Source organism: Agelaius phoeniceus, chromosome 17 (genome assembly GCF_051311805.1).
Source record: "Agelaius phoeniceus isolate bAgePho1 chromosome 17, bAgePho1.hap1, whole genome shotgun sequence".
Taxonomy (NCBI): domain Eukaryota; kingdom Metazoa; phylum Chordata; class Aves; order Passeriformes; family Icteridae; genus Agelaius; species Agelaius phoeniceus.
The window spans coordinates 8327606-8354314 of record NC_135281.1 but is presented as its reverse complement, the minus strand read 5'-3'; the positions used below and the strand labels follow the sequence as shown (position 1 = coordinate 8354314).

The following is a 26709-nucleotide window of genomic DNA, read 5'->3' as shown; positions in this document are numbered from 1 at the left end:
GATGCTTCTGGTCATGGTCCCTGGCACCCCCAGCTGTGCCATTAAGGGCTGCATGCTGCCTGCACCACCCATGGCCAAGAATCCTAGCAACCCTGCATGAGGCACAACCCTGCATCCACAATGGCCCCTCTGCCCCACAGCACTGAGACACAATAAACCATCCCACAGGCACCTCTGCTCTGGGTCACCATCCCTGTTCTGTTCTCTGGTTCCCAGAGGTGCTGGCAGCCTGGGCTTCGTGCAGGCAGGGAGGTGCAGGCAGCCATCCCTGCATGCAGGCACTGCTCGAGGGCAGGGAGAGGGTCCCAGTTCCATGCAGGTGATTTCCAGGCATGATCATTCCATGGTAACCATCCTGCTGGGCCTGGGGGCTGCATAATGTCCCCTCAGCAGTCATGGGCTGGAAAACCAGTTCCCTCAGATTCCTTGTGCCAAGGAAAGGCTCATTTGCATCCCAGAGTCTCAAAATCTAGTGGGAAAAGCAGTCACGGGTCAGGCCAGATGGAGCACCCAGACAAGGAGGGGGCAGGGAGCATCACCCGTGTGCCAGGGGCCATGGCAGGACCTGCTTACTCATGGTGCTGGATGCCAAGCAGTCCCTGCATGGAAGCTGCCCTTGGCTGAAGAGCAGCACCATGGCAGCAGAGCTGTTAGAAGCCCTCATGCTGCTCCCACGGCCATGCCAGGACCAAGCCATGGGGTCTATCCACAGCCCCCACTCCAGGGAGCAGAGGGGTGAGTGGGGCTGGAAAGAAACCCAGAGAGGGAGTGACAGCCAGCTCCAGCAAGGATGGGGTGGTGCAACATGAGGGGCAGAAGTGCCTGACCCCATCTGGCCTTCCCAGCCCCCCAGGTCACCATGACCCCAAAGCAGGGCTTGGGCAGAGATAAGCGGGGTGGCTGGCAGGGCGCCGGTGGGTTCTGGGAACTGCCCCTCCTCCTGCCCCTCCTGCCCATAGCACAGCAGCCTGCCACAGCAGGCAGCTCAACTTCAGCTGCCCTGCCACTTCAGGCACCCTGACACAGACTTTAAACCAAGCCCCAGCTCAGCTCCAGACATGCACAGCATCCCCAGCCGCAGCATGAGCCCAGCAGTTTTCCTCCTCTTGGGCCTCCTCATCCTCAGGGCAGAGCCGAGTGTAACACCAGAGAAGGGTGGTGAGTACCAGGAGTCAAACCCAGCAGCTGCCAGGCACAGGCAACCTGGGAGCAGCTCCTTGCATCCCAGCCCCCGTGTCCCTGCCGTGTCCCCTCTGGGACCACGTCCCAGCTGGCTGCAGCCCCTGCACTGGAGCCCTGCTGCCTGGGGGACCCGGCTCCCACCCCAGGGTGCAGGTGTGCATGCCCTCAGCCCCATGGGCACCCCCTGCACCCCACGGGCACAGCAACCATCAGCTCCCAGCGGTGCCACGTGCAGCAGGGTCTCTGCTGCATCCCGGGCACAGACCCTTGCTGCCACCCCCCCGCCGTGGGACAGTGCCCAGGGCGGTGGTGCCAGCTGTGGTGTGGCTCTGCCCACACCGAGGCACGGCCGGTGCCTCTTTGTTTGAAGCGAGCAGCTGCTGTTTGCAGTGAAACTCCAGCAGCGTCTGTTTGCAGCCCAAACACCCGGACAGGCTGATGGCAGAGGCGGCTCCGCCACAGCCCCAGCTGGCAGCAGGAGCCGGGCACGGGCGCCAGCTGGAGCTCGCCTGTACCAGAGGCAGGGCTGCCCCACGTTTCCCAACATGGCCAAGAGGAGCACAGGGTGCCGAGAGGAGGAGGAGGAGAAGGAAGAGGAGGAGACGGCAGCAGTGAGGAGCGTGCTGCTTGCAGTGGGGATGTCCGCGGCAGCAGGATGCTCAGGAATAGATCCTGACCTCCAGCTGGTGCTGGCTTCACCCTGACAGGGCCAGTGACCCTCCTTGTGGCACTTGTGAGGGCACACACAGGCCGTGCCACCCCGCACCATGACATGCCATGCTACACCGTGCCACACTCTGCTGTGCCATGCAGGTCTCGGTGTGGGGGTCCAGCAGCCCCGGGCCATGATGCAGAGAAGCTCCAGCCCCTGGGCTGCAGTCCCTCCCTGCAGAGAGATCCACATCCTGCTTCCCCAGGGATGGAGGATGAGGGGCTCTGGCACTGTCCTGACATTGCCATCCCAACGCAGGGGACTCCCAGAAACCGGGGCGGTGTCCACGGGACTTCATGCGCTGCTTGCGCCTGGAGTCCCCGCTCTGTGCCAATGACTCCAGCTGCCCCGCTGGGCTCAAGTGCTGCCTCTGGGAGTGCCGGCTCCGCTGCGTCCCCCCGGCAGAAGGTACGGCACCGTGCGACAGCCGCTGACACACCTCTGTCCCGGGGCAGCTGGCACCCCTCTCCCTGTCCCATTCCCTGTGCGCTGCCAGCAGCCTCCTGAGCGCCGCTGGGATGTGTGGATGGGAGGCACAGGGGTCTGGCAGGGGCAGGTTTCCTGGTGCTGCCCTAGGACACTGCAGTGCCGCCTCACCTCTCGGCCCCTCGGCGCTGCAGAGAAGCCCGGTGCCTGCCCGGCAGCAGCCCCCGAGGGGCTCATTGCCCCCTGCTCCTTCCCCTGCCTGGAGGACAAGGACTGCCTGGGAGCGCAGAAGTGCTGCCCGCTGGGCTGCGGCTCTGCCTGCCTGGAGCCGGCGCAGGGTAAGGACCCGGCGGGGCCGGCTGGGTGCCCTGGCTCACCCCAGGGACCCTGTGTGCCATGGTTGTCTCCCGGACGCCCTGGCCCCTGGGGCAGCACACGTTGCTTTCCCTGCCCCGGCAGCTGCCGGGAAAACCCAACACCGGGACGTGGCCGCAGGCGCCAGGAATGTGCGGGTGATGACAGGAACCAGGGACCCCCGGGGCAGGCAGGGCGGCCAGTGGGGGATGCTGAATCGTCACAGCCCTTCTGCCCTGTCAGACCAGCTCAAGCCCAGCCAGGGCCCCACGGTGCAGCCAGGACCATTCCGGGAGCGGTGCCGAGGTGACAGCGACTGCCCCGACGCGCAGAAATGCTGCAACAGCAGCTGCGGCCACCAGTGCCTGCCGGGAGTGCCGGCCGGTGAGGCAGGACGGGACAGCATGGGACACATGGGACACCTGGGACAGCATGGGACAGGATGGGCAGCGAGGGCGGGGACACGGCTCAGAGACCGGGAATGACGCCGTGGGGCAGCAGCCACCATAGCACAGAGCTGTGGCACAAACGGGACCCCCCACCCCATGCTTGCCAGGGTGGGCTCTGCCAGGTCTGGGGTGGGGACACACGGCACAGCCCCCAGGTGGGCCCTGGAGTGGGGAGGGAAGGGGACAGTGCAACCAAACTCTGGTGAGGCCACCATCGTGCTCTCATCCTGCTCCACGCTGCAGAGGACACCAGCCCTGCCCCAGTGACCCAAAGGCCACTGCAGCACCAGTGGGGATGCCTCAAGGACGAGGACTGTCCCCCGTTCCACGTGTGCTGTCACCAGCTGTGCACCAGGCACTGTGGGGCAAGCAGCCAAGGTGAGGGGGCTGCGAGCCGCCCCAAAGGCTCCACAGCCCCACGTGCCCTGGTCCCCACGGCTGTGTCTCCAAGCAGCCACCCCACTCCATGCCTGCAGGGAAGGATGGATTCTGCCCGGTCCGTGCCGGGCTGTTCCCCACTTACAACTGCAGAGCCTGGTGCCGGCACGACGGCGAGTGCCCCCGAGAGGAGAAGTGCTGCCTCCGTGGCTGCGACTCCGTCTGCCTACCCCCATCCCCAGGTGCCAGATACGGGCAGGGGTGTCCCCCAGCTCCAGGGACTGTGACACTGGGTGGGGAAGACCCGCTGTTGCTGCTTGCACTCCCAGCCCCGCTGCCTCCTGCCCGCAGAGAAACCAGGAATCTGCCCGCTGGCTGAGGAGGCTCCGCTGGCCCCGTGTGGCACCGCCTGCACCAAGGACTGGCAGTGCCCGGGGGCTCAGAAGTGCTGCAGCAGCAGCAGATGTGGCTCCGTGTGCTCAGCCCCCGAACCAGGTGAGGAGACGGTCACTAGAGCAGTGATTCCGGGACCGGATCCCACCGGGAATGGTGGGATCAAAGCTCCTGGGCACAGGATGTGGGACGGCGCTGCCACAGGGCAGGCACTCAGAGCCCCGGGCCAGGACAGCCGAGGCGGCACAAAAGGAGGTGCCTGCAATACAGGGTGGTCCCTCCTCCTGCTGTCTCTTCCTGCCCCTCTCAGAAAAACCCGGTGAGTGCCCAAAGGTGAGGCCACAACACGCATCGGAGCCGTGCACGGAGATGGACTCCTGCAGCCACGACAGGGACTGCTCCCGGCAGGAGAAGTGCTGCTTCTCCGGCTGCGCCATGCGCTGCACCCGCCCTGCCCAAGGTGAGCGCGGCTGCCCGGCCGCCAGCACAGGGAAGCGATGTGACAGCGGGGCTAGGACCTCTGCCCTCACCCGCATGCCCTCCTCGGGCAGAGCACCCCGGGCAGTGCCCGCGGGCAGGGCCGTGCTGGGAGCTGCGGGGCCGGCGCGGGAGGCAGTGCCTGGATGACAGCGTCTGCCGGCGAGAGGAGAAGTGCTGTGACACCGGCTGCGGCCGGGAGTGCGTGGCCGTGCCCAGAGGTAGAAGGCACAGCTTGTTCGGGGGGAGCTGGCCCCAGCCCCCCAAGGGCAGCCAGGTGACAGCACGGTGGTGTCCCTGCAGACAGCGGGGACAAAGCTGATGGCCGGTGTGTGGAGGAGTGCCAGGCTGATTCTCAGTGTCCCCGGGGGCAGCGGTGCACCAGCATCGGCTGTGGCCACGTCTGCATGGACATCCCTGGAGGTGAGAACCAGCCAGGCCCTCTGGGAGAGGTGTGGCTGCCCTGGAGTGCCCCGTGGTGAGGTGGCCCAGGCCAGATGTGCCCCAGCTGGGTGATTACCTTGCAGGCAGAGTGGGAGTGTGCCCCATCCCCAGGGAGGGGGGCACGTGCCTGGACCTGTGTGACTTCGACGAGCAGTGTCCCTGGGGCCACAAGTGCTGCAGTAACGGCTGTGGCCACGTCTGCACCCCAGCCTCTCTGCAAGGTCAGCCCCTCACACTGCCCAGCCCAGCAGGGACAGAGCCCAGGGCCCCTTGGCACCCACCCCAGGGCATCCTGGCCCTTCATCCCCAATGAGGACCCCTCACCATGACCACACTGGAACCCTGAGCTGGCTCTGCCAAGGCAGCTGTACCTGTGGGGGTCTCACACCCTCCACAGATACGATCTGCCCCCATCCTTCTTTCCATGCCTCCCCCTCTTTCTGTGCGAGTGATGAGCACACACAGCCTCAGCTTAGTCACCAGGTGACCATGCTGCCCTGCCCACAGAGCAGGACACTGTGGCTGTGCCCCAGCCCAGCGCTGAGCGCTGCTCAGATGAGTGTGAGGCCGACTCTCAGTGTCCCTGGGGACAGAGGTGCACTCGCACCTCCTGCGGCCGCGTCTGCCTGGACACTCCTGGAGGTGAGGAACAGCAGACCCAGTGCTGCCCCAGGAGACGTGGGGTGTCTCAGCCAGGTGGTCCATGGCAGGGTGTTCTGCCCTGCAGGCAGAGCTGGAGCGTGCCCCAGGCCTGGGGGTGGTGGGACCTGCCTGGACCTGTGCAGCCTGGATGAGGAATGTCCCTGGGGCCACAAGTGCTGCAGCAACGGCTGTGGCCATGTCTGCATGCGGGTGTCTGGTGGTAAGGAGGCCTGTGGCCATCATAGACCCCCAGGGCTAACACCAGGTCATGCAGGGTGCCAGCTGACCTGTTTGAAGGGCACAGCCCTCAGCATGGTCCCAGCTCAGCATCACTGTGAGGCCAGTTCCCACTGCTGCCCCATTGCTTTGCTCCCAGCAGATGCATTTGCAGGGCGAGGAGATCTGAAGTGATGCAGAGTGGGATGGAGCTCTCATGGCTGCAATCGTGGCCACTGGTGCCACCTCACTCCTGCAGCCTCATTGCTCCCTAAAAGCACATCCTCCTTTTCAGATGCTGTGTGATGGGAGAGCAGCTCCTCTGCAGCAGGAAATTAGGGGACATGGGACAGTCATGAGCCCCAGCTGGCCTGTCCCCTCCCCACCACATCCAGCAATAAAGTGTGTGCTTGATTTGCCCCAGCTGCCCCGTGTGGTCCTGGAGTGGCCTTGAAATCACCTGAAGCCTCCAGGGCCAGGAGGTTCAGCCAGAGTTGGTGCCACAGGATCAGTGAAGCAGTGCAGACACAGACCAGGGTCAGGGCAGGGCGGGCACAGGCACCACCCCAGGCATCCATCAAGGCAGGAGCTGTTCCTCCTCTGTCATTCAGTGGCTTCAGCTCCCAGTCAGGTCGTGTCAGCAGCTGGAAGGCTGGGCTGGGAGCCCGTCTGTGGCAATGGGAGCTGCAGGGTGGTGACTGGGTGAGCCCTGCCGTGCCATGCTGCTGGAGGCACCCGCCACCCCGTGCCCATGAGGGAGGAGTGCCCAGAGGGACAGGCACTGTCTGCTCCTGCCAGCACAGGCAGGAAGGACCAGACCCAGACGTGCTCATCCAGGGACCCGTCCTTGTATTGTCAGAGTCCAAGCGGAGGGACAGGCTCCTCAGCTCAGGCACCAGGCCTAGGAGGGGGCATCCTTGCTGGAATGGACACATATCCCTGTCCTTAGGCCAGTGAGCCTCCCAGGCAAGCCACAGCCCCCAGCATGGCCACCCAGGCCCACAGCCCTCATTGCCACCAGCCCCATGGTCTCCCTGTAGGGTCAGGGATGTGGCCACGAGCAGCAGCTTCCCCCGAGCAGGGGCTGTGCAGAAGCCCCCACTTCCCAGGCCAGCACTGCCAGGCACCTGGAACTGAGAGCTGGGGCATCAGGAGAGGGGCCAGGAGCAGCTGCCACCTGTGGCCCATGGCCCACAGCACAGTGCTAGTTACTGACATGGGAACAGGCCTGGAAGCACTCGCCCTTGGTCTCAAAGTTGTTCCTGTTGCCGCCGCAGCCGCCATAGATGAACTCCTCACACTGCTGGCTGGAGGCGTTGAAGAAGAAGCGGCGGAACAGAGCCTTGCAGTTCCCACAGACTGAGGGCAGGTAGCAGAAGTCTGCAGGATCCAAAGGGGACAGGCTGAGCCAGGGCAGGGGGGACACATCACCACACCCAGTGCTCTCATGCCCTCAGACAGCCCTGCACAGTTCTGGTTCCCTTTTACTGCCATACCCTTGGTGCCCAGAGCACACAGCTCTGCACACACCTGCCCCCAGCCCCACACACCAGCAGATTCCCCATAGCACAGTGTGGTGACCCCCAGGGTCTGCAAGACCCATCAGGAGCTCAGGAACACCCAGGAAGACCCCAGGGACCTCCCTTCCCAGTTTGCTACCCCATGTCAGCCAACATCCCTCCTGTCACCCACCCCTGTGAGTGCCACGCTGCCACTCCAGAGCCCCAACCACCACTGAGTCCTCACCCAGCACTGGCTCCTGGCATGTGTGGCCACACTTGCTGGGACAGCACTTGGTGACTCCGTGGCAGTCGGCATCGCTGGTGCAGCGCGAGCAGGAGGCACCCATGTGGCAGGAGCCACAGTCCTTGTCCAGCAGGTCCTCCACCTCTGGGATGTGGTAGCAGTAGCCAGGCTTTGCTGCAGGACACAGTGGCCAGGAGGCTGCTGAGAGGACACAGCAGGGGCCACAGCAGCCCCCAGTGCCCCAGGCTCCCACAGTCCCTCACTTGTGGGCACCTGGCAGCAGATGGGGCAGCAGGAAGCACTGGGCAGCAGTGGCACCCCAGAGCACCCCCATTCCCAGGCCATGACCCAGCCACACTCACCCATCCCCAGCTCCTCTCGTCCCGCTGCGTGCGGGGCCGGGCTGGAGCGCCTGGCCAGGGGGAGCAGGGCAGCAAGGAGGAGAAGACAGCCAGGTGGCAGCTCCATGGTGCCCTGGATGGCCGGGTCTGGGCCCGGGTGTGGTGGGCTGGGATTTAAGGTGAGCAGGAGGGGCGGAGGGAGCAGGGCTGGTGCCTAAACCAAGCTCATACCTGCCATGCAGGTAACGAGCCACACCTAGGCAGGGCCTGGTCTTCCTGGTGGCATCCTGGCCACAGCCCTGGAGCTGGGGGGACCGGTAGGACAGGACAGCTGTCCCAGCACAGCCCTCAGGGAGCCCAGCTGGGTGGCAGCAGCACAACCAGGCTGGGCTGGGGACAGCACCAGCAGCTGCCTGGGGACAAGCCTGTGTTGGGGACAGACATGAGAAGGTTGGCACTGGCCTCTCCATTGCCAGGGATCGTGACAGTGCCATGCCAGGGCATGGAAAGCTGCCAGCTCTGGTGCAGCCATCAGCCAGGGAAGGGCTGGGGCACAGCACGCTGCAGCACCGCTCTCCCCGTGCAGGTCCTGGGGAAAGGCTGTGCCAGAGGTGAATCCCTTATGGCTCTCCCCCATGCTCCCTCCCGTCTGACAGGGAGCATCCCGGGCAGGACGGGCCCATGCTCAGGGCTGAGCCTATGGGTACCACCTCGCTGCCTACCATCGTGCCTGTGGAAGGCAGGTCCCGCTGATGCTCCCATCCATCCCCCCCTGTCCCTTTGTCACCTCCTTCATCACCCTCTCTCGGTTTGGGGCCGTCCCCTTCACCCGCGCCCTCCCGCGGAACAGCAGAGCGGGGCCGTGCCCTGTGCCCGCCGGCAGACCCCTGCTCCTGGCAGCAGGGTGGGGGTCCAGGGGCTGCATCGTGCCTTGGTGGCCCCCGGGGCTGGGACACGGCCCCGGGCGCTGGGCTGGGAGGCTCCCGCCGGTAGCCGTGGGTGGGCGTGGGGTGAAACCCGCCAAAGGAGGCAGAAACACATCAAGATGTTCCCATTCAGCAAGAATAATTGTTATTCTAATTACTGCCGTAATTATTGTCCCAAGGGGGAAGCGGAGGGCAGGAAAGCTCCCGTGGGGAGGGGCCAGGAAAGTCGGAGTCGGGTGGGGTTGGGAGGGCGGTGCCGCCCCCCGCCCACCGCAGCTTTTCCTGCCCGTCCTGCGAAGCCCCAGGATGAGGTCGTGGCAGTGTCCCCGGCTCGGGACACGGTGACGTGACCAGCCCTGAGCAGGGATGGGAGCAAAGCCGGAGGGACGTGCCGGAGGTGCAGAGTCAGGGTGGGCAGTGGGAAAGACGCCCCTGCACAGGGACTCGGCGACCACCCTCGGTGGCCACAGCGCCAAAATCCACCGGGGCTGAATTTTTCCTGCTGTCTCCCCGGGGAATCGCAGCGGCCAGGTGATCATGGACGAACGGATTGGGTCTTCCAGAGCAGCCCCGCCGGTCCCGGCACCGGCAGTGGCAGCATGGCCAGGCTGGATGGATGGATCCACACCACGGTGGATGCAGGGACGGTGCCAGAGATGAGGGGGGGCTGCTCCCAGGTAGATGCTGAGGTCTCACATGACAGAAAACCACTTCCAGAGCAGGACCTGTGCCGTACCCCCTTGTCCTGCCCCGACACCAGGGACCCACAGGGTAAGCGATGGGTGCAGCCAGGAGGGCAGAGCCACCAGCCAGACCTCCTCTATGGGAAAGCAGTGACGGGGTACCCAGGGAACACCCAGGAATGCGGCACCTCCCAGGAATGCGGCACCCAGCAGGGACAGGGACAGGGACAGGGGCAGCCTGTGCCACCGGGATGATGTTCCTGGCCAGGCAAGAGTGGAGCCGAGGGGCCGAGCAGGAGCCCAGGGAGCCCAGGGGCTGAGCAGGAGCACACGTGTCCACACCTGGCTGCCACGTGTGCACACACACTCACACACGTGCAGAGTGCACCCTCCTGCCTCTCCCAGGGACGGGCACTCCCGGAAGGCTCTGTCAGGGAAAGCCCCGGCAGCTCCGGTGCTGTCCTTGCCACACCTCGCAGCGTCCATTGAGGCCATGGAAGGGGCAGAGGCAGCCTGAGCCCCGTGTGACGGGAATCTGAGCACCCGGACCCGCTGCTGCAGCCCTGCGGTGCCATGCAGAGCCCCCATCCCTGTCCCCAGCAGCAGGAGCCGGTGGCCCTGGAGCTTTCCTGTGCCCAGGTGTTGGGCCAGCTGGGCAGTGCCTGGCCAGGAGACGCAGGGCTCAGGGGCCGGTGGCAGCGTGGGGCTGTGGACCGTGTCCGATCACAGGACGTCCCTCGGGAACCAGCGATTGTTCCCGGAGGCAGAACAATGCCCGGAGAGCTGCCAGGGCACCACGGGCTGCTCCACAGCGCCCGGCCCGGGGAGCTCCTGCACTGTTTCAGCGGGCCAGCCCCGAGCAGGGTCCCCCGGCCCTTTGCTGCTGCCTGCCCCCCTCCTGTCTCCTGCAAGCGGAGTGGCACTGGCTGCTCTTGCCTTGTGGCACAGCGGGGCTCACCTGGGGCTGCACGGAGCCCAGCACAGGCAGCTGCACCTTCCTGCCTCCCCCGAGGCTCGTCCAGCCCAGCTGCCCGCGGGAGGGAGGCGGGGGACGGGAGGGTTCACGCTCGGATGGAGCGTGTCAGGTGCTGGGGCATGGGCCAGGTCATGGGCACCAACCTTGTGCCCCAGGAGGATTTAAATCCCTGCCTGTGCCCAGGGAGGCAGCCCCCACACTGCCCATCCACGCCATGAGGCTGCTGTCCCTGCTCCTGCTCCTGGGGCTCTGCTGCCTCTGGGCCCGGCTGGTCTCCCCAGGTGAGCACAGGGGGGCACAGGGGGGCATAGGTGGGCACAGGTGGATGCAGGAGCCAGTGGAACCACTTGGCTGCAGGAGGATGTGCAGCCAAGGGCACAGAGACCACTGTGACCATGGCTGGGAGTGCAGCATCCCACCTGTGCTGTCTCCCCTATATCTTTGCATGCTGCAGAAATGATCACCAAACCCCTCACAGCTCCCTGGGAGAGCTGTCTGGGGTCTCTGGAGCCCTCACCCTCAGGGTCCCACTGTGGGGCTGACAGATGTGCCCAGTCGTGCTGCACAGTGAGGGCCTGAACACAGATTCTTGTCTTTCCCAGAATTCACCTAGCCCCCACCAGGACCCGGACCAAGGACCCAGTCTGTGCAGCAACCCACACCAGACAGACAGACAACAGCTGGACAGCGGGACAGCCAGCCATGGAGGGCTCCATCAGCTGCTGGATAATCACCCAGCCTCCCAGTCCCACCTCAGCACCCTCAGCTCTGTGCTTGCCATAGGGGTCTCTGTGCCCCCTACCCCAGTAAACCCCGTCTGTGATGAACAATGTCTGGCTCCTGCTGCATCTGTCTCCTGGTGAGCCTCCACCAGCTTCTGAGAGACCTTCAGTCCCTGTGGGAGGGATGGGGTCCCTGCTCAAGCTTTGGGAGGATGCTTGGGGAGCCTCAGGGAGCCACAGACCCTATGGGGAGGTTTCCTCTGGTCCAGAGATGCTCTGTGGGTCCTGGGTGGGAGCGTGCCTGGGGCTGTCTCTGGGGGTCTCACACAGGGAACAGAAGCATTTTGCTGTGTAGAGGGCCCTGCTGAGCCCACCCTGAGCAGGAGCAGCACCAGAGGGTCCCTGTGCAGGGACAGGGCTGGGGCAGCCACAAGGACCTGGCTGTGCCAGGCACTGACCAAGGACCCCTTGTCACACCCAGCCAGTGGCCACTGATAAATCCACTGTGGGGGATTTATCAGGAAAGAGAAGGTCCTGCCCAAAACACCACTGGTGCCCAGGACCAGCCCTGGTAGAGTGAGGCAGAGGAAGAGGCCCCTGCACCCACACTCTGTGGACCCTCCTCACCTCACATGTTCCTTGTAACCTTCTGGCATCAGTCAACAAGAGTAATCACTGTCACCAGCACCACCACTGTAACCATCATCAGTGTTAAAGAAAGTCTTGACACCAGGCTCTCATCTCCATCAGATAGATTTATTGGCACAGATCAATCATGAAATCTGGTAGCTGGAGCTGCAGTCTCAAAAGGAGGACCCCCAACAAAGAAATCTCTGGGTAATTATACCCTTAGAGTGTAAAGTCCCCATCCCTCATGTGACAGTCCAGATCAAGACTCTCGTTAGGCTCTGGGGTCATCTCACTCTTCATTATCTCACTGTTTTGTTATCAAAACAGGTCAGTTTTGGTGGGGTTTCACTCAGATCTGTGGTCCATGTTACAATGTGGTTGTTACAGTTCATACACCATGATCTATGGGCTGCCCACTCCAGCTATTCTAAGTCATATTTAAGCTCCAGCTTCATCTATTCTAGTATAATGTTCAGATTGTCAGCCCTGGGTTTCACTACTCTCTTTTACCTACACAACACACCCACTATGGTTCAGATAAAGTTCAACTTGCACCTAACAGGTCCAGCTCCTGATATCAAACAAGCACTCAGCTACTTTCAAATAATAGAAAATTTTCAGCAGTCATGATCACCACAGTCATCATCACTGTTTTCATCATCATCATTGCCATCATCTGCCTCCCTGTCAGGTCCATGGTCAGATCCAGGATTCTTTCCCTCCTCAGGCTTCTCCCCCAGCACAGATCTCTCCCAGATCTTCTTTCCCTTAATTTGGTTTCTTGCCAGGGGAATTACTATAAACAATTAGCAAAGGTTTACACTCCAGTGGGAGTTTGTTAAAGGTATATTGTCCCTTCTCAAGGAAATGCCAATTTTTGTTTCCTCCTCTAATAAGGGGGCTACAAAGCACACATTTTTCATATCCAGTACTGCCATCCATGGGTGTGTGGCTGCAGAAATCCCACTTGGTGCTGCAGCAGAAGCTGAGTATTGTGGTACATTAGTGATTGTCCAATCAGGGAGTGCAGGTGCTGCACAGAGCACACACTGCAGCCTCCTGAATTCAGGGCTAGGGCTGGCATTTGAGCCACAGGGCCATACCCTGCTGGACAGCAGACACCAGGTTTGGCCTTTCAGAACACCAAAACCCAAATGTTTCACTATGATCTCTAAGTGCAAAGCAAGTGGCTGACATACACTTCGTGCCAGCACATGTTCTTGCCCAGGGGCTGTGAATTAACCTGGGTGGTTTGGCTTTTGGCACTTGTTCTGTTTACTCCAGTAACTTTAACTCTTTGCTGAACAGGATAAACACCCAACAACATTCTGTTAAAATTGAATCTCGTGCTCCTTTGTCTGTTAAAAATTGCATTAATTTTTCTCCAATAGCATGAGAATGTCTGGACCATTATTTTGTCTGCCTTAATAGGACTTCAATTGCCAGATTTCAGTCTGGCCTGGCTTACAGCCATAGGGCTCTTGCAGATCAGTCATCTAAATCAAATCAAATGGGGCTGGTTTGGAGTATAATTTCCCACTCTATCCTAAGGTCCACTGGTTTCTTCTGTTTCTCTAATGAGTCTGGTTTCATATTCAGGGGGATTTGAAGGAAACAAAGAACAATCTTCTCCAGGTTCACTATGGTCAGGGCTACCCCAAATGTTTCCAATCTCATTCTTCAGGGGATAAAAGTTAGTTTTCTAATCTATACAATGTCAGAGGACAGGGAGTCCACATAAATATAACTTCAGTCTTTTCTTCTGAGTTTTATTTTTTTTCCTTTTCTTCCTGTAGCTTTTCTTCCTGTTTATGCAGCTTCTCAATTTTCAAAGACAATAATACAGCTTCTTTGCAACCTTCTAGTTCTCTCTCAGATCTTGTTTCTCTCTGTTATAGTTTTTCCTGTCCTAATAGGCAGCTTCTGTGCAGGTGCCTAATATCTTACAAAAAACTCCTTTGCTCTTTTCATCTTTTATACAGTCCCTGGCCACCTTTAGCTTTTCTTCCACAGCTTTCCAATCCTGCCAGTTTTCATCATGTGGAGTACAAATTTGAAAGAAAATCATTAAGCACGTTGCTCTGCATCTTCCCTCAGCCTTGGCATGTCAGTAGCCCACAGCACTAAATCTCCTGTAATCCAGGGTCAATGGATAGAAATTAAAACAATTGCTGGCTGCACATTGATAACAGGACTCACATAATTTGTCCAGATTGGATTGGGGCAGTTGCAGGTGAAGTAGCAGTAGCAGTGAGCACAGAAAGCAAAGCAACAGGAACAGACAGTGGAAAATCCTTTTCAGTGGGCACACAGGGAGGAGCAGGGTCTGGGCTAGAATTTACCTCAGGATATCATGCACCAACCCCACTCCTGGGATGCTGCTTTTCCCAAGCTCAGTTATCCCATCCATATCAATCTGCCCTGTGTACCAGTCCTGTAATCTATGCTGAAGGCAAATCAAAACAATCTCTTTGAAACCCCCTGTGTGGGCCACACTTCTGCAGGTTTTGGCCCAGCATATCAAGTCATATATGGCCATTCCTCCTGGCATAATATCACTGTGAATTTTAGAGATCATTTAGTAGTGCCAGCTATCTTATCCCTGTTCTGTAGTGCCTCAGCTAAGGGCAGCCCCTTCTTTATACCAGGTACATAGCTCATCTTTCCCAAAACCCACAAAACTCAAGCTTGTAGAAGGCAGGACTTGAACCTCCTTTAGAGATTTGACACTTCCTTACTCCAGAGCTCCTGGGTGAAACCATCCACTGCTGCAAATTTGGATATCTGGTGCTTGGAAGAAAAGGGGCAAGTGAACAAGTGCCCCCACTTGTTCACTTGCTGCCAAACTGTTAAAGAAATTTTTGACACTAAGCTCTCATGTTCACTAGATAAGATACATTTATTGGCACAGATCAAGCATGAAATCTGGTAGCCTGAGCTGGATGCCACAAAAGAGGAAGCCAAAAATCTCTGATCCCAGGGCAATTACCTCCTTACAATCTAAAATCTCCACCCCCCATAATCAGAATCATTTTCATTGCTATTGGGGTGATCATATTCATTGTAATTGGAGTCATCATCTTCACTGCTATTGGAACTGTCACTGTAGATGTCATCATCACCATCTTCATTGCTACTGGAATTTTCATCACTGATGCCATCATCATCGACTTCATTGCTATTGGAATTTTCATCATTGATGAGATCATCACCATCATCATCACCATCATCACTGTCATTGTCCTTGCCATCAGAAAGGTCATTTTTAACACCATCATCACCATCTTCATTGCTCTTGGAATTGTCACTGTTGACACCATCACCACTGTCATTGTCACCATTACCACTGTCGTTGTCCTTGCCATTAAAAAGGTCGTTTTTATCACCATCATCACCATCTTCTTTGCCATTGGAATTGTCACTGTTGACACCATGATGATGATGATGATCATCACCATTACTGTTGTTGCCACCATGATCATGATCATTGCAATCACAAAGCTGATTTTTATTGCCATCATCACCAGTTTCACTGCTATTGGACTCACCAGTTTCATGGCTACTGGAGTCACCCATTTCATTTCTATTGGAGCTGTTTTTGTCATTGTCAGGCACCGTGCTGGGCTCTCTCCCAGGCTCAAGGCTCAGGGTGCTTCCCAGCTGCCCTGGTGGTGGCCACCCAGCTGGAGCTACTCCATGGAACTCTGCAGGAGAGCAGAAAGCAGCAGCATCAGCCCCAGCACGCTGCCCTTCCACCCATGCTCCCACCCAGCAGCCCAGTTAACCACAATGCTGAGCTGTCTTCTCCTCTGCTGCTTTTCCTGCTGGGTTTCCAGGGCTCTGCCTGGCCCCTGCTGCCCTCAAGGCTGAGGTAACTCCCCATGCTGGTGCCTCCCAGCTCATGGCAGCGTCACGGTGGGGCTGGTGCCTGAGGGTCTCTCCTGGGCACCTCTGCCCTGGGGCCAGCAGCCACCCATGGCTGGGGAGTCAAGGAGGGGTGCACTGTGCCACAGAGGTGCCACATGGCCTGGGTTCATCCCACCCCACTCCCCCCATGCCCTTCCTTGCCCTCACAAGGCAGCAACCTGGCACCCGCCAGCACCTGCAAAACACCTGTGATTCTATGAAAATAAGGAAAAAACATTCTTAAATATTCCTCCCACCCACCCGTACTTGCCTGCAATGGGTGCTGCCTGCAGCTGCACCCACAGGGTGAGGAGCCCCAGCAGGAGGATGCTTGGTGCCATGCTGATGAAGTATGTGTCCAGGGCTCTGCCAACCTGCAATTTAAAGGGGCTTGCAGGCAGCCCGGGTGCAGGAATGGGAGGAGGCAGGCCACAGGTGACTTCAGGAACCTCCCACATTTCCCTCTAATTCTGTTTACCGAAGAGCCACTGCAGCTCCACCCTCAGCCAAGGCAGGAGCAGGATCCAGACCTGGCTGCACTCCAAGGAGGACAGCACAAGGACTGATGGACAGAAGGGGGAACCAGGAGTGCACAGAGGCAGATTCTTCACTGCTGCTCTCAACAGGAATCTCCACGATGACCTTTAGCAGCAGCAGTGACCCCAGCACCAGGCTCTGCCCCAGTGCTGGGCTCTGCTGCAGGCAGGAGCCTGTCCTGGCCCTGCCATCCCAGATGGAACAGGATCAGGGCAAAAGCACCTGGCAGCAGCACCAGGAGCTCTCTCCTTCCACATGCAAAATGCCCTTCATTCAAGGTTCCTGTTTCACATGTGGAGATTCTTTGCAGATTTTTGTAGGTCAAATATTCAAGGCTTCATTTGAGCACCTGTCTCTGAACCATCCCATTCCCAAGCAGAGTGCTCCAGCTCTTTCAGAGTTCCTACTGTCAGTTGCCAGGTTCAGGCACACAAACGAGCTCAGATCTCCTGAGCAAGTTAATGCTGTCCCCCAGACCCATGGTCCTCCCCAGGACCCCCCTTATCACAGGACACCCACGCAGATCAGCACACCCTGGGCAAAGTCAGAGCTCAGTGTGTCTTTCCCCCAGACCAACCAGACCCCATCAACGTGGCCTCCATGCAGCTTTTGGGAACTCCTGAACACGAATTGCAGGATTTAGTGTCCATGCATGAGAGCCCTATTAATTTACACACAAGCATTCAATAACCACATGAATTTGCAATGGGAATGCACAGTTACTGTATGCACCAACACCAAATTAGGTACTGTCCAATGAATATCTGCTCCAATGAAACAGTGCTGCACTAAAATAGACCTCTCTGGAGGAAAAGGGGTCTTCAAGCACAAGAGCTCACCCAAGCTGAGGAGAGCACAGGAACCTGTCTGCAAACTGCCAGCCACACTGCTGGCCTTCACCAGAGACCCACAGTCAGAGTAAATGAAAATTAGATGCACTGCCACACTGCCTCCCCTTTCCTCTGCAGGTGGTCTCAGGGTAAAGACATATTAAGATGTTTGAGACAGCAGATTAAGCTTAACTAAGATCCAATTCTGTGAGTGCTAACCCATTTAAACCAAGTTATTCTCCAGTCACCCAGGAGTGCAAGTTGGAATCTAATTTTCCAATTTTTTTCGTTCTCTATTTAATTATTTCTTTCTGAATTACACACAAAGCAATGTGCAATGAATAGGGTAGGAGAACTTAAGGACTGGTCTCCCCAGGGCACATCAGCACCAAGAACAAATGGGTTGGAGTTTCTGGATAATAGACAAAGTTTAAATTTGCAGCTGTGGGGTGAGTGAAATTAATTGGTTTGAGATTGATGTTATTACTACAACTCTAACCTGGCACTTGACAGGAGGGCTGGAAAAGCAAAGTCATGCTCAAAGAGCTTTCCACCAACATCACATCAAGACAATGCAGGGCCAGCGCAAGGGAAGGAGCACAGCTCTGCACAAACCTCCACTGATCTGTGTGGGAAGAGGGCTCATGGCAAGAAAAATGCTTTAAGTACAGGTTGATCCTTCTCCTCCTGCTGTGACTCAAGGTGGATGCAATTCCTCCCCGAGCCACCCATGTCCATGGAGATGTGGTGCTCCACACCTGCAGCTGCCTGGCAGAACCCGCTGGCCCGGTGCTTATCACGGGTTCCTGTGGCTGTTAATCACCCCTGAGTTGGGCACCCCGGGGCAGGCACCGCTGGCCAGCCCGTGTCAGCAGCTCCAGCTCCCTTCCACGCACCTGGAGAACCATCTGGAACAACCTGAGGGATGGCAGGGCTCCTTCCGACCTCAGGAATGCCATGACAGAGAGCTCAGCGCTGCTGCTGTCCCCATGCTTCCCTGGCGGTGCCTCCTTTTGGGAGCAACATCATAATTCTGGCACATTTCTGGTTTAGCAGACCATAATCCTGGATAACATTTAGGGAGCTAATGGAGGAGAATGTCTGACAAGCAAATTGCTCTGATGAAATAAACACCCAAGGATACTGAGGGTCAGAGGGACTCGTCCAAAGTCTCCCTGAGAATCAAGCAGGAACATGGGTAACCTCAGCTGTGAACCAGGTGTTCGTGTCTGGCAGACATGTACCTACCACACAGATCCATGGAAAAATTACCATTAGAAACCAGGGCCTGGAGGAGACCCAAATAAGGCACCACATCAGTTAGATTTAGGTGATCTCTGAGAGATGTTGCTCTGACACACTCTTGAATAGACATCCTTCTCCCTGCAAAAACAGCAACTCCGTCATTGAGATTTAAGTCTTCTTCCAGGCTTCCATGGGAGCCCAGTGTGGTCACTGCTGAGCCGACAGCTACAGCAGGAGAGTCACACTGAGGGGAAACAGCCACAGGCTGCAGTGACAGGTGCTGAAACACCAGCACAACATCCTCTGGAGGCACCAACACAGCCCCCAGGCACTGGTCACAGAAACACAGAATGGTTTAGTTTGGAAAAGACCTCTGAGACCATCGAATCCAACCTTTGACTGATCACCACCCTGTCAATTAGATCATGGCTCCAAGTGCCATGTGCACTCATGCCTTGAAACAAATGAAACAAGCCTGAGCATCTGGCAAAGCTGGTGGGAAGGAGATGCCACTTTCCCCCGCAGCAGGGCTCAGGGCTGCCCCACTGGCACAGAGGACAGGGACAGCTTGGAGATGGCTGCTGGAGCACACCCCTGCTCTGCAGTGAGACCCACACTGAGCTCTGGCAAATCCCCTGTGCTTGGTTTCTCCCACCGAATCATCTTAGAATGAGGAAGAATGTTACCAGAAAAATAATAAATGGTTTATCAGTGCAAACTGTTATCGAGCTGATTCAACAGAAAAGCTTCTCTTTGACCACAGCACGGGGTGAGATTATCTGGAAAACTACAAAAAAGTTGTTTTGACTATTCTGCATACATTAGACAAGATGAGGAAATGCTTTGGGGTGTCTGCTCAGAGAGGCAATGAGATTCCAGAAAGAAGAATGATACGAGCAAACACAGAGATCATGAAAGACTGGCGTTCACACTCCAGCTGCAGGTACTCGGCTCTCAGGGCCAGGGGCTGCGTGTGTTCAGCTCCAGGCGCTGCTCTGGGGGGGACAGGGTGAGTTTAAGGGATTCAGGATGCCGTGCCTCGCCCTCCGGCACTGCTCTAGGGGGCACAGGGTGAGTCTAAGGACTCGGGATGCTCTGCCTCGCCCTCCGGCACTGCTCAGCTCCGAAGGGCGGCGGGGATACCCGGGGCTGCGCCCAGCGCCCCGGCGGCACTCCGGGGCGGGCACGCTGTGAGCCCGGGCTCCGTGAGCACACACCGGGTGTACCCCCGGCCCTGCCCGCTCCCGCCCGGGCCCGGCCCGCCCCATCGCCCCGGTTCGCGTCACATCCGTCGGGGCCCGATGATGCAGGCGCGGGATCCCCGCGCATCCGGTCCCCGGCCCCGCAGCCGGCAGCGCGGCCATGGGCGCCGCCCGCGATGCGGAGCAGCAGCCGGGGCCGCCGGGCGAGGAAGGCCCGGGCGAGGCCGAGGAGCAGCTGGTCAGCACGGTGAGGAGGGGGCCGGGCCGCGCCGGGCCGGTTTGGGGGCGGCGGGGCCGCGGCTGACCCGGTGCTGTGTGTCCCGCAGAGCCCCTGGAACATCATGATCAAGCACCGGCAGGTGCAGCGGCGCGGACGGCGCTCCCAGATGACCACCAGGTACGGCGGGGCTGGGATGGGCGGCCGGGGCACGGGGGGATGCAGGGGAAGGGAGGAACCGCGGGGCCGGGATGGGCACCACCGGGCGCCGGGGGGATCGGGTTAGACCGGGCCGAGCAGGGGGTTCCGCGCCGCCCTCTGAGCCCTCCACCCGCAGCTTCACGGACCCGAGCGTGTCCATGGACCTGCTGCGTGCTGTGCTGCAGCCCAGCATCAACGAGGAGATCCAGGGCATCTTCAACAAGTACATGAAGGTGAGCACTGGACAGGTGGGAGCAGCCTGAAGGTGCTGGGGACAGCTCGGCTGGCACCGAGGCCATCGCGCCTGGCTGTGAGCCGAGCTGGCACTGCACAGGCTGTCACCCTCTCCTGCCTTTTCCTCTCCAGTTTTTCCAGACAGCAGCAATCAACGTGCGTGATAACGTTGGCGAGGAGGTGGACCCAGAGCAGCTCATCCAGGAGACCTGTAGGAGCTGCCTGGAGCAGGTGGGTGCTGGTGAGGTGTTTCTTGGGTGCCCAGCCAAGCAAAGCAGCCTGGCTAGAATGTACCCCTCTTAATATCTTTGCTGTCACTGTGAGGGGACACTCACAGCCATTGTGTGACTGCTGTGTTGGAATTCATTCTCACTGGGAAGAAGGGAGCAGTCAGAGCTGGGCAGCTCATGCTGCTTCTTCTCACTGCTGCTTTAGGAACATGGCACACTGCTGGAGTCCCACAGAAACTGGCTCCCAGTACCTGTCAGAGGGCCCTGGCAGGGCAGGGCAGGAATTTTCCTTTCACATCTTGCTTATCTGCCAGTTCTCCAGAATTTATCATGCCCAGATTGTGCTTTTGCATCTGGCTGTCTGTGGAAGCATGGTGTGGTAGCACTCCGAAAGCAAAGCTGTTGCAAGGCTTTTAGGCAGATATGTAGAGGTGGGGATTGATTATGGGGCCCTCTCTGAGCCCAGAATCCATGGCACCTTCTTTGTCTTCCTGCAGGCCAAGCTGTTGTTCTCCGATGGCAAAAAGGTGGTTCCCAGGTTGCCCCATGAGCAGGCAGTGCCAAAGGTAATTGCTGTAACTGTACACAGAGGTTTAAATGACCTGTGAGAGCTGGGAGAAGAGTTGGGATCACTTTGTTCTCTGGCTCTTCTTGGTTGCCGGTGCAATAGTGCAGAGGCATAGTGGGGGATGTTTGGCTCGAAGGGAATACAGGGCAAGGAGAATCCCAGGTGTGGGTGCTGCTTGCTGCAGTTCAGTGCTGCTCACAGAGGTGGGCTGGGGTCAGTGTTCACCTGGCCAGGCAGGGAGAAGAGCCCTGCTCATCCCACTGCCCTTCCTCTTCCAGCGTGCCCGACAGATGGATGAGGAGCTGAGCCGCCGAGGGAGCCCCATTCCAAAAAAGGTACAATGGTTTTCCCCACAAGAGATTTTATTTTTGGGAAGCCTGGCCTTCATTCCTGGCCATTCCCACAGTGTGAGTGCAGGGAGGTGCACAGGCAGCTTTTTTGAGGCATTGGAGGTGCTCAGTCTGGTGCCAGGCAGTGTTTATGCCTGTGACAAAAGAAGCAGCTTCCCTGGGAGAGGGAGGGTTGCTGAGAGGGTTCCCTCAGGCAGCACAGCTGAGTCACAGAAGGGTTTTTTCCATGCAGAGGAAGGGGCGGCCTCCAGGACAGAGCCTGTCAAATGACCGTGGAGTCTCAGGCATGGCAGCGTGAGTACAAACCCTGAGCCAGAGCCCCTGTTTGGGGAGGGCAGGGGGAATGAGGCTGCCTGTGGGGAGCACAGGACTCATTCTTACTGTGTTTTCCTTCCCCTCAGGTGGAAGCTCAAAGTCTCTGAGCCTGTGAAAAGGGATGGACCAAAGGTATTGGCTGTCCAACACTGCTGGGCTCCCTCTCTCCTCCCCTTTGCTCCCGCTGGCAGAGCCCTGCAGCTGCAGGAGCACAGGACAGCGGGGCTGTGCTGTGCCCTCACGGGGCCCTGGGCAGGGCTGGAGCAAGAAGAGGAAGCGAAGTGCCCGGAGGCCTTTGCTGGTCTCCCCAGGCACTGTAGCCTGTATCCCTGTGGTGCCGCTGGGGCAGCCCTGAGGAGACCAGGAGTAGCCAGGAGAATCCCACAAGTGTTTCCCACGAGGGAAACTGCTTAGATCAGCCCAGATGGAATGTAACGTCCCTCCCCTGCGGAAGGCTGGAGGTCATTGGCCAGCTCCCTCCCTCCCAGTCAGGAGGCAGCTCCAAGGTTCCCTGTCAGAGAGCCGAGGCTTGTGGAGCATGGCCAGCAGCAACTTCATTTCTAATGTTGCCCCTTTTCCAATTGCTCTGTAGTGGGATCCATCCCGACTGACTGAAACCACAACCTTTGTGCTGGGATCTCGAGCAAACAAGTAAGGAACGGCCCTGTCGATGGAGGGTGGTGTCCCCAGGCAGGAGCCCGTGACACTCCTCCCGTCACTTCGCTTCTCTGCCTCAGTAGGAAGGCCTTGGGGAGGAGAAGGGTGTCCCTGTGCCACCGCAGCTGCCCTCCCCACAACCCTAACACCCCTCGTGTTCCCATTGCAGAGCTCTCGGGATGGGAGGAACAAGAGGGCGACTCTACATCAAGCATCCCCACCTCTTTAAGGTCAGGTGCCACAGCCAGATGGTTTCCCATGGGAATTAGGAGTGTGTGCTTCAGCTCCCTTGTGTACCTCCTCCCCCATGCCCTTGCTTGTTGTCTTAGAGCATGTTCCCAAGGTTTGGCCTGCACACAACACTTGCCAGTGGTGTCGTGTGCCTGCCAAGGCAGCGGGATTGCCAGAGCCAGGGCTGAGGCTGGAGGAGGGCAGGCAGAGCGGGGGGCAGAGCAGACTGGGGGGGCAGTGTCCTGCAGGAGGGAGCTTTCAGGGGAGGGTCTGTCACTCGTTCTCAGCTCGGTCCTTGGTGCTTTATTGCAGTACGCAGCCGACCCGCAGGATAAGCACTGGCTGACAGAGCAGCAGCACATGAGGGCCATTGGGGGCAAGATGGTGAGTACAGCCGGGCGCAGGGCCCGCCGCAGGGGTGGGGACACTGCGCTGCCAAGGTCTGTCCCCTGCCCACAGCACTGGGGCATGGCCAGGAGGCACAGCTGGCTCCCACAGGGACAGCGGTGGCTGGGGGAATGGCCCTGCCCTGGCTGCCCCTTGCAGGCACCCTGAGGTGTTCCCTGCCTTGTGCCACAGGCCTACCTCCTCATTGAAGAGGACATTCGGGATTTGGCCGCCAGTGAGGATTACAGGTGAGGGGCAAAGCAGAAACTCTGAAAGTGCTGCTGGGCCTGGGGCTGCTTCCCAGGGGGCGCAACCAAGTCCCTCTTCACTGCTACATTGCAGGAGTATCCTGTGCTGGAGGGACTCTGTGTGATGGCTGGGGGGCTCGGTTATGGTTGGGGTTTGGTGCCCAGGGGGCCATGTTTATGACAAAGGTGTGGACTTGGTGTTGGTTGGGGGTCCATGGTAGGTTTGGGCTCAGTGCTGATTGAGATCCATGGTGGGTTTGGTGGGTCTGGGCTTGGTACTGATGTGTGCCAGGGGACATGGTGGGTTTGGGGTCAGCAGTGGGTGCTGGAGTCCCTCCATCTCCCCCTCCTTCCTCCCCAGGGACTCTGTTGATCTGCGGCTGGAAGAGCTGAAGCCTTTCATCCCACCAGCCTGGATGACTGAGAAGATGCAGAAGCACATGGAGACGCTTCGCCGCGGGGGGGAGGTGCCGCCCCCCGAGGACCCCTCCGAACCCTGATGCCCCCCAATAAAGCCGCTTCGTTCCCACCTCGCCGCTTCCTGAGGCCGCGCGCCGCGCACCGGGCACCGGGCACCGGGCTCTTCCCGGAGAGGGGCCTGCGGGACGCGCGGTCCCGCCCCCGCAGGGCAGCGGCCAATCACAGCGCGGTGCGTCACCGGCCGGCTGTCAATCAGCAGCCGCTGGCCGTTACCGTGGGAACTGCATCCTCTGCGGGCGGTGATTGGTTGGCTCGAACGGAGCTGCGCGCTGATTGGTGGAGGGGCCGCACGCGGAAATATTCAAACGGGGCGCGGGAGCGGGCGGGGCCGCGCGGGACGAGCGTACCGGAGTGTTCGGGACCGGGGCTGCGACCGAGCCGCCTCTGCACCGGAGAGGGGTTGGGACCCAGCCGCTCCTGCACCGACAAAGGGGTCGGGACCAAGCCGCTCCTGAATCGAAGAGCGTCTGGAACGGGGGTTGGGATCGGGCCGCCGCCGCCGCACGGGAGAGCCCCAAGCACCGCCGTTCGGCACGGGGCAGCCCCGCTAGGGGAGCCCTGAGCGCCGCTCGGCACCGACAGAGCCGCAGAGGGCCCGAGTCCTGCCCCGAGCGGGACTGCGGGAGGGAGAGAAGGAGCCAGCGGAGCCCGGTGCGGCGCCGCCAGGGAGCGGGAGCCGCGTCCAGCCCGTGACCCGCCGGCAGCGGCGGCTGGTGCCGGTGTGCTGGTCCGTGCCCCGGGAGCCGCTATGGCCTCACAGAACGCCGACCCCGCCGCCGTGTCCAGCGCAGCCGCCCGCAAAGCGGCTGAGACCGGGGCCACGGCGGCCCGCGGCGCGGTGGGCAAGAGGTGAGCGCGGCCGGGAGCGGGGCTGAGGTCGGGGGCTGCCCCGGTGAGCCGGCCGGTAACGTGCGCTTTCCCCGCAGGCTGCAGCAAGAACTGATGGCGTTGATGGTGAGTGGGGCCCCGGGGCCGAGTCGTGGTTTGGGGATCCTGGGACCAAGGCGGGGGTTGGGGGTCCCCAAAGGCACCAGGGGCTGAACCGGGGTGGGGTGGGGGCATGTCCGGGGCCGCCCTAACGCGCTGCCCCCGCAGATGTCCGGTGACAAAGGCATCTCTGCCTTCCCCGAGTCCGACAACCTCTTCAAGTGGATCGGGACCATTGACGGCGCTGCCGGGACGGTGAGAGGCGAGATCCCGCTCTGGGAGTGCCTGACCCTGCCCCACCCTCTTCCCTTCAGCTGAGGGTGGTCCCAGCCCTCCACTGCCCCTGTTTCTCTTTTTCCCTGCGGCTTCCCCACACCTCTGGGGCTACAGCCCCCCTGACTCCTGTCCCACCCCCAAGGCCTACGAGGAGCTGCGGTACAAGCTGTCGCTGGAGTTCCCCAGCGGGTACCCCTACACAGCACCCACCGTGCGGTTCCTGACCCCCTGCTACCACCCCAACGTCGACACCCAGGGCAACATCTGCCTCGACATCCTCAAGGAGAAGTGGTCAGCGCTGTATGATGTCCGCACCATCCTGCTCTCCATACAGAGCCTGCTGGCAGGTGGGTCTCGTGGACAAGCTGCTGTGGAGTGCTGGGGGAAGGGATGGTGATGGTGGTGGGGCTGTCCAGCCCAGATCAGGGCTCAGGGGTGTCCAGGTCACCTCCCACCAGCTGACCCAGCCACTGTTTCCAGAGCCAAACATCGAGAGCCCTCTGAACACACATGCAGCCGAGCTCTGGAAGAACCAAGTTGGTGAGTGCCTAAAGCAGAACCCTCCTGCCCCTTCCCCAGTGGGATGGGCAGCAGCACAGCCCCCAGTGCCTGTCTGGCCCCACAGCTGCCCTGGCCACTGCCTCAGGTGGTGTCATGTTCCCCCTCTCTCCTCAGCCTACAAGAAGTATGTGCGGGAGACGTACAACAAGCAGACCAAGAGCCAGGAGACCTGACCATCACCACGGCCCCTCAGCACACCCCCTCCCTCCCTCCCTCCCTCCCGGCTGTCCCCCACCTTCTGTATCATAGGCTGTTTTTAAATTAATGTCGCAGTCCGAGCCACGGTTAATGTATAAATAAATGCAGGTTTATAACTTCTGCAGGGGATTCTGTGGCAGCTCTAGCATACCCTGAGTGCCCAGAGGCCCCTCTGCAAGTGTGGGCAGGAAGGGTGGAAGGGATACTGACTCCTGTGGGGTAACAGGAGTTTATCAATCTTTGGGTGCCTGGACTGATCCCATTTTGTCTACAGGGTGGGAGCAGCCCCCACCATCACCTGCAAAGGCAGGGTTGAGGATTGTAGGGGTACCTCTGTCCCCTGCTCTGTGCCAGGGGTGCCACCTCTGCTGCTATCTCCTGCCCCCTAGCTCACAGCACCCCACAGCAGTGCCCAGCGCAGGCGCCTCCCCAGGCCGCTCTCTCTGTGGAGCCGCTTGTCTCTGCCGGCTGTGTGGTCTCTCTGGCTTCCACTGTCCATGGTGGAATGTTGGCTCCACTCTCCATCTCTGCCAGCGTGGCCCTCACCTGCTCGATCTCCTCCTCCAAGCTCTGGGTGGTGGGGGGCTGCGTGGGACCCCCTCCTCTCCGGCTGGGCAGCCCCCAGCCCCCCAGCCCAGTGCGCAGCGGGGCAACACCACCCCCTTGCAGGGAGAAGAGCTGGCAGAGGTGCTGGGCTCTGTACAGGTCCTGCAGGAAGAGCTCCAGGGCGGAGAGGAAGAGCACCCAGAGCCGCTCCAGCTCCTGCCGCTCCCGAGGGCTGGCCGGGCCCTGCCGCAGCCCCGCCAGCAGCGTCCACCGCAGCCCTGTGGGACGGCGTGTGAGCTGGGGCCAAGCAGCGAGGCTGCAGAGGCTCCCCGTGGCTGCTGCCCGGTACAGCAGTGCCCTCCTTACCCATGCTGAGCTCACAGGCCTCTGCGCTCCTCCTGCGTCGCTCCTCTCGCAGTCGGGGCCCGTCACCGCTCCCCCCGAGCTGCAGCACCAGCTGCCGGTGTCCGGCCGTGGCCTTGCAGAGGGCGGCCTGGGCTGTGGCACACGTTCCCACTGCCCCCCGCCCACGGCACGCATCCCTTCTGCCTGGTGCCATTACAGCCCGTGACAACGGGGCAGGGGCAGGATGGCCACGGTGGCTGCTGGCTCTCCGGGGGCTCGGCTGCTCTGTGCCACAGCGCTGTGCTGTGACCAGCTCTGAGC

At 59.9% G+C, this 26709-nt stretch overlaps 4 protein-coding genes across 4 annotated transcripts; 3 read left to right on the top strand and 1 right to left on the bottom strand.

Moving 5' to 3' along the window:
* Nucleotides 1-1082: 1082 nt before the first annotated feature.
* Nucleotides 1083-5979, top strand: LOC129127845 (uncharacterized). Its single transcript, XM_054644729.2, has 13 exons — nucleotides 1083-1158; nucleotides 2153-2302; nucleotides 2515-2658; nucleotides 2918-3058; nucleotides 3367-3501; nucleotides 3600-3743; nucleotides 3853-3996; nucleotides 4205-4354; nucleotides 4446-4592; nucleotides 4675-4794; nucleotides 5323-5457; nucleotides 5543-5677; nucleotides 5969-5979. The coding sequence occupies exons 1-13, from the start codon at nucleotides 1083-1085 to the stop codon at nucleotides 5977-5979; spliced, it is 1632 nt and encodes a 543-aa protein (XP_054500704.2).
* Nucleotides 5980-19516: 13537 nt separating this feature from the next.
* On the top strand, nucleotides 19517-23584 carry DNTTIP1 (deoxynucleotidyltransferase terminal interacting protein 1). Its single transcript, XM_054644506.2, has 13 exons — nucleotides 19517-19664; nucleotides 19744-19814; nucleotides 19972-20068; nucleotides 20202-20300; nucleotides 20797-20865; nucleotides 21146-21202; nucleotides 21450-21511; nucleotides 21619-21664; nucleotides 22125-22183; nucleotides 22359-22419; nucleotides 22733-22804; nucleotides 23000-23055; nucleotides 23417-23584. Exons 1-13 carry the CDS (start codon nucleotides 19578-19580, stop codon nucleotides 23553-23555), a joined length of 975 nt encoding a protein of 324 aa, XP_054500481.1. The 5' UTR covers nucleotides 19517-19577; the 3' UTR covers nucleotides 23556-23584.
* Nucleotides 23585-23606: 22 nt separating this feature from the next.
* UBE2C (ubiquitin conjugating enzyme E2 C) lies at nucleotides 23607-25617 on the top strand. The gene is made up of 6 exons (XM_054644587.2): nucleotides 23607-24384; nucleotides 24462-24489; nucleotides 24631-24717; nucleotides 24881-25085; nucleotides 25219-25278; nucleotides 25414-25617. Exons 1-6 carry the CDS (start codon nucleotides 24284-24286, stop codon nucleotides 25470-25472), a joined length of 540 nt encoding a protein of 179 aa, XP_054500562.1. The 5' UTR covers nucleotides 23607-24283; the 3' UTR covers nucleotides 25473-25617.
* LOC129127820 (regulator of G-protein signaling 9-binding protein-like) lies at nucleotides 25585-26707 on the bottom strand. Its single transcript, XM_054644701.2, has 2 exons — nucleotides 26410-26707; nucleotides 25585-26321 (listed from the first exon to the last, which is right to left on the bottom strand). The coding sequence occupies exons 1-2, from the start codon at nucleotides 26600-26602 to the stop codon at nucleotides 25888-25890; spliced, it is 627 nt and encodes a 208-aa protein (XP_054500676.2). The 5' UTR covers nucleotides 26603-26707; the 3' UTR covers nucleotides 25585-25887.
* Between the last annotated feature and the right edge of the window lie 2 nt (nucleotides 26708-26709).